This window comes from Hemitrygon akajei, chromosome 9, assembly GCF_048418815.1.
Source record: "Hemitrygon akajei chromosome 9, sHemAka1.3, whole genome shotgun sequence".
NCBI classification, from domain to species: Eukaryota; Metazoa; Chordata; class Chondrichthyes; order Myliobatiformes; family Dasyatidae; genus Hemitrygon; species Hemitrygon akajei.
Window position 1 is genome coordinate 173,797,786 of NC_133132.1, and position 12,914 is coordinate 173,810,699.

Below are 12,914 nucleotides of genomic sequence, written 5' to 3' on the forward strand. Positions count from 1 at the left end.
ATTAACACTTTCATTCTCAGAACCATTTTCATGAACCTTTTCTCGATCCTAACAGTCACTGGACCCTTGGGCCGACTCTGCTTTCAGAAATCTGGCTGAATCACGAATCCTGCAGGTACTGAAATAGGCAGCACCATCAGGTTCTCTTTCAGTATTTTACCAGACAAATGCGGTTGGAATGAAGAAGGTATACAGTTTAGGCATTTCAAATGTATGCTCAGCTTGGGCTGTTTCCCAGGTTGGGGATTCCTAATGATGTGCCCATACCAGGCTGTGATGTAACCTGTCAGAATGCTTTTCACAGTACATCTATCGAATGGAACAGAATGAAATGAGATTTCAAATATTTGATATTTCAAGGCTTGGCCTTCACAGGAGCCCGACGCAACAAATTCCACACTTCAACCGCTGTCTAGTTAAAGTAATTCCTCCTCATCTGTGTTGTAACAGGACACCTCTCTATTCTAAGGCTAAGTCCTCTGGTCTTAGACTCTTCCTTCACAGGAAACTTCCTCTCCACATCCACCCTATCAAGACCATTCACCATTTGATAGGTTTCAATGAGGTCACCCCTCATTCTTCTGAATTCTGGTGAATACTGGCCCAGAGCCGTCAAACATTCTTCATAAGACAAGTCATTCAAACCTGGAATCAGTTTAGTGAACCTTGTTTGAACAGCCTCCAGATTCAGCACATCCTTTCTAAGATAAAGGGCCCAAACCTGCTCACAGTACTCCAAGTGAGGCCTCACCAGTGCTTTATAAAGTCTCAACATTACATCCTTGCTTTTATCTTTCAGTCCTCTTGAAATGAACACTAACGTTGCATTTGGATTCCTCACTACACACTCAACCTGCAAGTTCAACTTTAGAGAATCCTGCAGAGAACCCTTTGCACCTCCGTTTTCTGTATTTAGAAAATAGTCAATCCTTTCATTTCTTCTACCTGTAACCCTCACAAGGTTTCACTGCTAATGTGATGGTCTTTCTGTGGCAGCAGTGTTTGGGTTATGACTAGAGATAACGGGGGTTTTGGAATGTGCACCGTCCAATGAGGGGAGTGTTTTTTCTTGTTGTGTGCCTGAGACTGAGGTGATCTGGGTCTTTTGTTCGGCGGAAGCTGAGGAGAGAAGATGCCGGAAAGGAGAGGTCATAGACACCAGAAAGGAGCGGATTTGGAGTGGGGCCGAGAGTTGACGAAGCCCGGGGAAATCGATGGAGGACCAGCGGGAGGGAAATCGTGAGCTCCAACTTGTGAACATTGGACTGTTTCATTAAAATGGGCTCTTTTTTTGGTTTTACTTTACTGACGCTTTAGACAAATGCAGAATTATAAAGCTAAATCGTTTAGCATGTGGTGTACTGTCTGTTATTTCATGATACTGATTTGTAACAGGGGAACACATCACACAGCATCCACACAAACAGGAGGTTTTGCACCTCAATCTCACACGTTCAGTGTGGCCAGAGATAGTCTTCCCCAGACTTACACAGACAACAGAACCTGAGGGTTACATACCAAAGTGTATGATCATACACTTCTGAACACTGCATTCAATTTGCCATTTCTTTGCCTATTCCCCTAATCTCTCTAAATTCTTCTGTAGTCTGTCTACTTCTGAAAACTATCGGCCCCTCCACCTATCTTCATATTATCTGCAAACTTTGCAAAAAAGCCATTAATTTCATCATCCAAATCATTGATATATAAACATAACAGGAATCGGTCCTGACATAGAAACACCACTAGTCACCAGCAGCCAATCAGAAAAGACCCCCTTTATTCCTCCTGCCAATCAGCCACCGTACCCCTACTAGAATCATTCCTGTAATACAAGGGAACATGCTATCTTGGATCTGGTCCTGTGCAATGAGAAAGGTAAAATTAGCAATTCTGTAGTTAGGAATCCTCTTGGGAAGAGTGATCACAGTATGATTGAGTTTCTCATACAACTGGAAGATGTAATAGTTTGATCTACAACTGATGTATTATGCCTAAACAAGGAAGACTGCAGTGGGATAGGGTAGACTGGGAACGCAGGCTGTATGGTGGGACAGTGGAAGACTGTCAGAGAGATTTTTCACGGTGCTCAACAGAAGTACATTCCAGTTAAAAGCAAGGACAGTGAGGGTGGGGAGAACCAGCCTCAGATAACTAAGGAAACAAAGGAAGGCATCAAACTAAAAGCTCGTGCGTACAAAAATGCCAAGAGTAGTGGGAGACTGGAAGGAAAAACTTTAAAAAGCAACTAAGTCCCACTAAGTGAGCAATAAAGAAAGGGAAAATAGATTATGGAAATAAACTAGCACAAAATGTAAAAATAGATAGTAAAATGTTTTTAATTATATAAAGCAAAAAAAGGTGGACAAAGTGAACATAGGTCCCATGGAGGGCTAGAAGGGGGAATTGATATTGGATAATGAGGAAATGGCTGCGGCTTTGAATGATTATTTTGTGTGGGTCTTCAGGGTGGAGGACACATCTAACATGCCAAAGAGAGATGTTATGGATGTGATGGGTGGTGAGGATCTCAATACAATGGTTATCACTAAAGAGGAAGTGCTGAGTAAACTTGTCCTGAAAACAGACGAGTCCCCTGGTCCTGATGGAATGCATCCCAGGGTACTGAAAGAAATGGCAGAGGTTGTAGTTGAGGCTTTGGTGATAATTTACCAAAATTCTCTGGACTTTGGGCAAGTCCCAACAGATTGGAAGAAGGCAAATGTCATGCCACTGTTCAGAAAAGAGTGTTAGCAAAAGGCAGGTAACTATAGGCCAGTTAGTTTAACATCTGTAGTTGGGAAGACGTTTGAAGCTAACATTAAAGAAGAAATAGTGAGGCATATGGAAAGAAATGGATTTGGCAAATACAGGTCCCGTTTGACAAACTTACTGGAGTTCTTTGAGGATATAACAAGTGCAGTGGATAGAGGGGAACAGATGGACATTATTTACTTGAATTTCCAGAAGGCGTTCAATAAGGTGCCACATAAAATACTTATCAAATTCCTTGTATGTGCACAGGTACTTGGCGATTAAAGTCTGATTCTGATAAGGATGCATAAATTTGGGGGTGATGTATTAATATGGATAGAGGACTGGTTAACTAATAGAAAGCAGAGTTTTGGGATACATGGGTGTTACTCTGGTTGGCAATCAGTGGTGAGTGGTGTGCCACAGGGGTTGGTCTGGGCCCACAACTCTTTATGATATACATTAACAATCTGGAAGAGGGGACCAAGAGTAGTGTAACCAGATCGATGAAATAGACGATAATTAACAACAGAACCAGCACTGACCCCTGCAGCTCACCAGTAATCACAGATTTCCAGTCAAAGAGGCAACCATTACAACCACTCGCTACAAATCCAATTACTACCTCACCTTGAATGCCAAGCAATTGTACCTTCTTGTCCAACCTCCCGTGCAGACCTTGCTAAAGTCCATGTAGACAACATCTACTACCTTGCCTTCTTCAACTTTCCTGGTAACTTCCTCTCAAATCTCTATTAGATTGTTTTGACATGACATATCACACAAAGCCATGTTGACTATCCCCAATCAGTCTCTGTCTGTCCAAATACTTAAATACCTGGTTCCTTAGAATACCTTCCAATAACTTTCCCACAACTGTTGTCAGACTCATTAGTCTATAATTTCCTGACTTACTCTTAGTGCCTTTCTTAAAGATGGCGTTTGAGCTGTGTTTATGCAGTCATGAATGTAGAGAGTAGACTAGTGGGCTAAGCACAGATTTTTAAGGTGTGTCGGTGTTGATTGCCTATGAGGACGGATGTTACTTCTGATCTGCGCTGTCTGTGGTCTCCCGGTGAGGAAGTCAAAGATCCAAGGAGGTAGAAAGATCCAGGTTGTGAAGCTCGACGATTAATACTTTGTAATAGTTTTGCTGGAGTCTCCATGAAAGTGAAGGCTGACCTTGCTCATGAGTTTGTTCATCCCACAGAGGTTACCAGAACAGCATAGAATGACAAATTGGGCATTTGGGGCAGCTTCATAAACCACTTGAATGGGGTTTACTTAAGAGCCTTGTTCATAGTCTACACAGTGGCATTTAGCCACATATCCAAAATCTTTATTTAGACCATAGAATGTAAGACATAAGAGTAGAATTAGGCCATTTGGCCCATCAAGTCTGCTCTGCCATTCCATTATGGCTGATTTATTATCTATCTCAACCCCATTCTCCTGCCTTCTCACCAACTACCTGCCCACTGAATTGAATTGACTTTATTATTTACATCCTTCATATACATTAGGAGTAAAAATCTTTACGTTACGTCTCCATCTAAATGTGCAATTTACAGTAATTGATAATAAATAGTATGTACAACAGGACAGTCAATATAACATAGACATACAGTTGTGTCAGTATGAATTAAGCAGTTTGATGGCCTGGTGGAATAGGCTGTCCCAGAACCTGTTTTATACTGCGGTACCATTTCCCAGATGATAGCAGCTGGAACAGTTTGTGGTTGGGGTGACTCAGGTCCCCAATGATCCTTTGGGCCCTTTTTACACACCTGTCTTTGTAAATGCTCTGAATTAACTTCGGGGTGACTACCTCCCTGTAGCTCCAGTCAAACCTCACACAGTTTGCAAGGAGCTGAAGCTGTATGCACTTTATACAGATGCAGTTATCAGGGAGACTGGAGGTCTCCCAGAATTCCCACATTTCACATGAAGGGCAGATCACTGATCCTGAACCCATTCTCACTGCACCTGCTATGTACCAATAAACTTGCCAGAATCTTACCTTAGCCTTCATTTCTTCCCAAGCCTGAAACTAACCACTCTAACACTGTCCTCCTCCACTTAAACTTAACTTCCTGCTATTGGCCTTTGCCAATTGCTTAATAGATCACAATGATTGAAATCTGCCTAAAAGACCTTAAGCTCTTATTAAATCTTGTATCGCCTCACTAACAAGCAACCACTTGTAATGATTGAAACCTGCTGTGAAGTCCCAAAAGGCCCCAGAGTTTACTTTGACTTGTGGAGTTGATCTGAGTTCAGATAAACTCCAGCCCAACAATTCCTTTTCTATTAGGTGTCTCTGCTGGTACAGCCACTGCCTTGCAGTGCCAGGAGCCCAGGTTCAATCATAGCTTTGGGTGCTGTCTGTGTGGAATTTGCATGTTCTCCATGCCCTCTCACATCCCAAAGACCATGAAGGTTCTGGATTAGTTACTGTGAATTGACCCTGATGCATTGGTGAGTAGCAAAATCCTGATGGTAATGTGGAAGTGAGGGAGGGGGAGATGGAAGTACAAGTATTGCTATTAATGTAAGATTAATGGAGAGTGGGGACTCATTTGGCTGAGGAATCTCCTGCTCTTAATAAAGAGACCAGCCCATGGTCTTCTGCTGCTGTAGCCCATCCACTTCACGGATCGACATGTTGTGCATTCAGAGATGCTCTTCTGCACATCACTGTAGTAACACATGGTTATTTGAGTTACTGTCACCTTTCACCAGTCTGGCCATTCTCTTCTGACTTCTCTTCATTAACAAGGCATTTTTTGCCCACAGAGCTGCACTCACTGGATTTTTTTTGTTTTCACACCATTCTCCGTAAACTCTAGAGATTGTTGTGCATGCAAATCCCAGATTAACAGTTTCTGAGATACTCAAACCACCCTGTCTGGCACCAATAATCACTCCACAGTCAAAGTCACTTAGATCACATTTCTTCCCCATTCTGATGTTTGGTCTGAACACCAACTGAACCTCTTGACCGTGTCTGTATGCTTTTATACATTGAGTTGCTGCCACATGATTGGCTGATTAGATATTTGCATTAACAAGGTGTATAGGTGTTCCTAATAAAGTGGCCACTGTGTGTAAATCTCTGTGGTTCTGTGAATGAATTAATGTTATATTCAATATCAATGTGTATGCAATTCGCTAACATACAGTAGTGAGCAGTTAACGTAATGCTATTACAGTATCAATGATCCAGGTTCAATCTCACCGCTGACCATAAAGAGTTTGTATTTTCTCCGCGTAACCGCATGGAAGTTTCCTTCCACATTCCAAAGATGTACTGGTTAGTAGGTTAATCCTGAGTACAAAGAATATAAAGGGCAGCACATCAGTGTAGCAGTTAGCATAACACTAACAGAGCATCAGCAAGGTGGGTTCAATTCTCACCACTGCCTAGTAAGCTAATGGTAACTGGCGAGCACAGGCTCCTTGGACCGGAAGGGCATGTTGCCCTGCTCTATCTCCAAAGCAACCAATGGCACTGACCAGTCTGAATGATCCAACTTCCGTCTACCTCACTTCCTCTGTTAGATAAAAAGCCACCTTACCAAGTGGAGTTCGATGACAAAAGTAGATTTCAAAACATTTACTTAAAACCTTTATTTGCCACAATTAACTACAATATATTTATAAAAAGTACTGTACAAGTTTTTACAACATGGTATTCAAGTATCACTCAGATACTTGCTGGTACAAACTTCTCTGATGAATTTAGTCGTTACTGTTCTCTAACTTGGCAATTTCAGCTTGTCCTTCCTCCCCGAGCCGGATCAATAGTCTTCTGTAGGATGCTCTGTAAAGAATTCAAGAATATACTTTCAGAAAGAGATGAAAGAACCAGGTGACATACGTACTTAGTGGCCACTTTATTAGGACAACTTCATTAAAGCAAATATCTAATCAGTCAATTATCCGGCAGTAACTCGATGCATAAAACCATGCAGACACAGTCAAGAGGTTCAGTTGTTGTTCAGATCAAGTATCAGAATGGGGAAGAAATGTGATCTAAGTGACTTTGACCATGGAATGATTGTTGGTGCCGGACAGGGTGGTTTGAGAATCTCAGAATTTGCTGATCTCCTGGGTTTTCACATACAATTTTCTCTAGAGTTTACATAGAATGGTGTGGAAAACAAGAATACATCCAGTGAGTGGCAATTCTGTGGGCAAAAATGCCTTGTTAATGGGAGAGGTCAGAGGAGAATGGCCAGACTGGTTCAAGCTGACAGGAAGGTGACAGTAACTCAAATGACAACATGTTCCAACGTTGATGTGCAGAAAAGCATCTCTGAATGCACAACCCGTTAAACACTGAAGTAGATGAACTGCAGCAGCAGAAAACCACACTGGGTTCCTCAGATACCTAATAAAGTGGCACTGAGCACATTTTTCATAAACGCAAAGGTTCTTGACCCAGAACTTCGAACTATTTATTCACCTCCATACATACTGCCTAACCTGCTGAGTTCCTTCAGCATTTTATGTGTGTTCATACATTTTTCAAACAGATACATAACATCTGACTGCAATGGTATAGTTCACAAACAAGAGAAAATCTGCAGATGCTGGAAATCCAAGCAATACACACAAAATGCTGGAGGAACTCAGCAGGCCAGGCAGCATCTATGGAAAAAGGTACAGTTGACTTTCAGGCTGAGACGATTCAGCTGGACTGATGAAGGATCTCGGCCCGAAATGTCGACTGTACTTTTTTCCATAGATGCTGCCTGGCCTGCTGAGTTCCTGCAGCATTTTGTATGTGTTGCGTGGTGTAGTTCAGTTTTTTTTAAAGCAGACAATATATTAGATTTAATTACTACAAGCTTTTGTGCTCAAGATTTCAGGCTCCAACTCCACTTTATCATTTAGGGATTGTACAATCACTTTTCAACCAACCGAAAGGCACCTCAAAGGCCTTATATTAGGTTAAGATATATCAGTGAATTATTGATGAATGCTGCATTTGTGTAATATTTAAATACATTTCTTTACAAATCAATTAACTTACTTGTTTACCTCCATTTTGTTTCTATTTTTGGAACTGTGGCTTTTTCCCATTTATTAAAAGAAACACCCGTGTTCAATCTGGGGAATTCTTTGCCACAGGCGGGTGTGGAGACCAAGTCTTCATGTATATTTAAGGCAGAGGTTAATAAATCCTTGATTGGTCAGGGCATGAAGGGATACAGTGAGAAGGCAGAAGATTGGGACTGAGAGATTGGATCAGCTATAATGAAATGGCAGAGAATACTCGATAGGTCAAATGGCCTAATTCTGCTCCTATATAATACCATATTTAGTGACCACTGGTGAGCTTCAGGGATCTGTTCTGGGATCCCTTCTCTTCGTGATTTTTATAAATGACCTGGATGAGGAAGTGGAGGGATGGGTCAGTAAATTAGCTGATAATGCAAAGCTTGGAGCTGTTGTGGATAGTGTGGAGGGTTTTCAGAGGTTACAGCAGGACATTGATAGGATATAAAACTGGGCTGAGAAGTGGCAGATGGAGTTCAACCCTGATAAGTGTGAGGGGGGAGTTCATCTTGGTAGGTCAAATATAATGGCAGAATATAGTATTAATGGTAAGACTCTTGGCAGTGTGGAGGATCAGAGGGATCTTGGGGTCTAAGTCCATACAGCGCTCAAAGCAACTGCGCAGGTTGACTCTATGGTTAAGAAGGCATACGGTATATTGGCCTTCATCAATCATGGAATTGAATTTGGGAACCAAGAGGTAATGTTACAGCTGTATAGGACCCTGGTCAGACTCCACTTGGAGTACTGTGCTCAGTTCTGGTCGCCTCACTACAAGAAGGATGTGGAAACCATAGAAAGGGTGCAGAGGAGATTTACAAGGATGTTGCCTGGATTGGGGACCATGCCTTATGAGAACAGGTTGAGTGAACTCGGACTTTTCTCCTTGGAGCAATGCAGGATGAGAGGTGACCTGATAGAGGTGTACAAGATAATGAGAGGCATTGATCATGTGGATAGTCAGAGGCTTTTTCCCAGGGCTGAAATGGCTAACATGAGAGGGCACAGTTTTAAGGTGCTTGGAAGTAGGTACAGAGGAGATGTCAGGGATAAGTTTTTTATGCAGGAAGTGGTGAGTGCATGGAATGGGCTGCTGGCGACAGTGGTGGAGGTGGATGCAATAGGGTCTTCTGAGAGACTCTTGGACAGGTACATGGAGCTTAGAAAAATAGAGGGCTATGGGTAACCCTAGGTAATTTCTAAGGTAGGGACATGTTCAGCACAACTTTGTGGGCCGAAGGGCCTGTATTGTGCTGTAGTTTTTCTATGTTTCTAGGTTTCTATATGGTCTTAACCAGAATTAGGCCATTTGGCCCATCAGGTCCGCTCCGAAATTTTGTGGCTGATTTATTATCCTTTTCAACCCAATGCTCCTACCTTCTCCCATAGACTTGGAGGCTCTGACTAATCAAGAACCTATCAACTTATACTTTAAATATACCCAGTTATTTGACCTGCACAACTGTCCGTGACAATGAATTCCACAGATTTACTACCCACTGGCTAAAGCAGTTCCTCTTCACCTCTGTTCTAAATGGATGTCCTCCAATTCTTAGGCTGTGCCAGTGACCCAGATAAATTGCTGCTGCTATGCTTAAGGAGTCTGCACATTCTCCCTGTGACAGTGTGGTTTTCCTCCCACTTTCCAAAGACGTACGGGCTAGAAGGTTAATTGGTCACACGGGTGTAATCGGGTGCTGTGGGCTTACTGGGCCAGAAGGGGCTGTTACTAAGCTATAACTCTAATTAAGACAAAATGGCTGGTGTAAATTATCCTTTAATGCAGATAGCTTTTGGCCATCTACTCTGGCACCTCCCTGTGCAGACCAGAGTAATTGTTGTTTAGTGATGTTCCTGTAAAGTATCTTGCAACTCTTGGGATAAACTGAGAAACAACGCTTCTGAAATGATAGCATTCTGAGAACAGGACCTACCTTTGTAAACTGTTTCTTCCCAGTCCTTGTTTATGTTCTGTGTCCTTCAGAGTTTGACTTAGTGTGGGAATGAGACCGACAACCAAACCTTGATTCAGCACAGCTACCATTTCTAGGATATTGAAGACCTGGTGGTCGTAGATCCCAAAGTTCTCCTGAACGAACTGCCTGGAAAGAGTTCCATTCATACAGTTGTAACTTCAGAACAGCAAACAGAAGTTCAAAGTTCAAAATAAATTTATTATCACATTTGTTCCATAAACAACACTGAAATTCCCTTTCTTTCGGGCAGTTTCCGTGCTGTAATTTTTATATGGTTATATTTTACCCTCAGCTAATGAGATCACAGGAGCTACAGGTGAAGAAGAGAAGTCACAAATACACAAAATTATAGCGCAGTATTCGATCAAGGAAGGGAAGGACACTCAGACAGTACCTACCTTAGAACAGAGGACAAGTGTGGGCAAGCTTGACGTGGCGTTAGCAACTGACAATTTTCAATTATACATTCCATGACATCAGTGGCCAACTTCTTCACTAAAGAGAAAAATGGAATTGACAAAGAATAATTATAAAAGAATGAATGTTTTTTAAAGGGCAGTTATTTTCTTACCCAACTGAATGAAATTCCTTCAAAACGCTTCTAAATGTATTTCTGAGACCCTTCATTCCAAAACATTGACTTTCTCCCTCTCCGTAGATGTTGCCTAACCTGCTGAGTTCCTCCAGCATTTTGTCTGTGTTGCTCTGAATTTCCAGCATTTGCAAAATCTTAAGTTTAAAATCGTCTCCATCTGCCTGTACAGATGGGTGGACCAGATCTGATGGCGTGCCTTAAAGAAAAGTTCTTCCAGTGTCTTAGCTGCGAGTGATTCTTAAAGCAGTGTTATTAAAATATATGACCAGGTGTATGTTTTGGTATTTTTGGACATTGCTGCATGGAAATTTGCTGGCATATATCCAGTTCAAAAACATTTAATTAACTGTGAATCCCACTGCATCCAGCTCAAGGTCATGATTGTGTTCTTTTATTTGTGTCGCAGCACTGTTCCCTCTAAGCTGTGAGGGTGCAGGGCTGTGCAGTAACTGCAATGCTCCTGCACACACAGCCGTTGTTCCTATGCAGCTAGAAAAAGTTTCTGAAACATTGAAGATTTTCTTTGTATTTCATTATTCCCTTCAATTAATAAATGAAATCAGAAGTATGTGATGTTTCAATTTTCATTCTATTTGTTCATAGTTTGCATATTACAAAAATATTTAAAGTGCTGCACTGCTGAAAAAAATATAGAGGGAACATTGAACAACACACACCAAGGAACTCATTTCAACTTTTACTTTTAAAGAAACTGAGACTTTATCGCATCATTAATTATAAAATTCAGTAGAGCAAGACTCAAGAGCTTGAAGACTGAATGATAAAAGCAACATCAGAACAGAAAATCAATTTGACCAAATCTACCACAGAATACTTGCGGACATTAAGTTAAGGCTCACTGACTGTAAGCTATGACAGAACTTTATTTCTCTCTCCCCCAAGTGTTTTGAAATAAGTGTTCGTGATATGGATGCCAATGCACTGTGACATTGTGTATACCCACTCTTTGTGACATTTACCAGGAACCTTGTATACGAAGGGCCCAAAGTGTTGTTGAGGATCCTACCACCCGTCCCACAATCTCTTTGACCCACTACTGTCAGGACTAGGACTGCCAGGCTGAGAAACAGCTTCTTTCCACAATCTCTGAGACTAATGAAAGCCCAGCCATCAGCGAGGTCTCGACATTAGGTCAGCGAGCTGTTTACTGATTATCTGTGCTGCGCACTACATGCATTTTAAATTATAATTTTATCAACTTATTTGTGGTAACATTTTGTTTTATCTGTGCTATGTATGATATCTGTTTTGTGGGTGCGCCATGGTCTGGGGGAACATTGTTTCATTTGGTTGTATATAGTCAGATGACAATATAAGCCAGATCAAACAAGCACAAATAATGTCACCTAAAACTGTTTGCACAGAAAGTACATTTAAAAAGACCATAAGATCACAAGACCAGAGGACCATTAAGACTTCATTGTAACTTCATTAATTAACACTCTTTTCTGCATCACGATTCCACGGCATTGCTTGACTATTTAACTTTATGTTCAGTTTGAAGTTTAAAACAATAGGCACTAAACGTGCAGTCTAGTAAAACCAGTTCAGGTAAGGGATAATACCATACACAATGCAGAATCAGATTTATTATCATTGATAGATGGCATGATATTTCTTGTTTCATAGCAGTGCAAGACATGACAAAATTACGGTAAGTTACAATAGTAAATCAATAAATAAACCTTGCAAAAGCTACCATGCACCCCATTAATAAAGCATTAATTAATTCATTAGGAGTTTGAAGAGATTTGGTATGCCACCAAAGACTATCAAATTTCTCCAAATCTACCACAGAGAGCATTCTGACTGGCTGCATCATCGCTTGGTACGGAGTTGCCACTGCAGAGGATCACAAACTCATCCAGCTCCATCGTGGGCACTAGCCTCCCCACCATCAAGGACATCTTCAAAAGGTGATGCCTCAAGAAAGCAGCATCCATAATTAAGGACCACCATCACCCACGGCATGTCCCCCTTCTCATTAAATAATACTTTATTGACAAATAGTCCTGTTGAAGGGTCTGGCCTGTGCGTGGACTGTTTATTCCTCTCCATTGATGCTGCCTGACCTGCTCAGTTCCTCCAGCATTTTGTGCCCATTAATTAATGTTTTATTTATCAATATCCTATCAATATCACAGATCCCTTTGTTCTACCGCATTCCTCAGTGCCCGACCTTTCACTGTGTAAGATCATAAGACCATAAGACATAGGAGCAGAATTAGGCCATTCAGCCCATTGAGTCTGCACTGCCATTCCATCATGGCTGATCCCAGATCCCACTCAACCCTATACATCTGCTTTCTCGCCATATCCTTTGATGCCCTGAGCCATCAGGAAACGATCAACTTCCACCCAAAATATACCCATGGACTTGGCCTCCACCACAGTCTGTGGCAGAGCATTCCACAGATTCAGTACTCTCTGGCTAAAAAAAATTCTTCCTTACCTCTGTTCTAAAAGGTCTTCCCTCAATTCTGAGGCTGTGCCCTCTAGTTCTG

The 12,914-nt window shown here is 41.6% G+C and overlaps 1 protein-coding gene across 2 annotated transcripts in view; it reads right to left on the reverse strand.

Annotated features, from left to right (window-relative positions):
* Positions 1–6,369: 6,369 nt before the first annotated feature.
* The window catches only part of mms22l (MMS22-like, DNA repair protein), a 251,378-nt gene continuing 244,833 nt past the window's right edge, over positions 6,370–12,914 (reverse strand). For both annotated transcript variants that reach the window (XM_073057520.1, XM_073057519.1), the window contains exons 23-25: positions 10,193–10,289; positions 9,753–9,920; positions 6,370–6,577 (exon numbers count right to left, since the gene is read on the reverse strand). In XM_073057520.1, the coding sequence (XP_072913621.1) occupies positions 6,496–6,577; positions 9,753–9,920; positions 10,193–10,289 (347 nt within the window). In that variant the 3' untranslated portion in view covers positions 6,370–6,495. The remainder of the gene's footprint in view (positions 6,578–9,752; positions 9,921–10,192; positions 10,290–12,914) is intronic.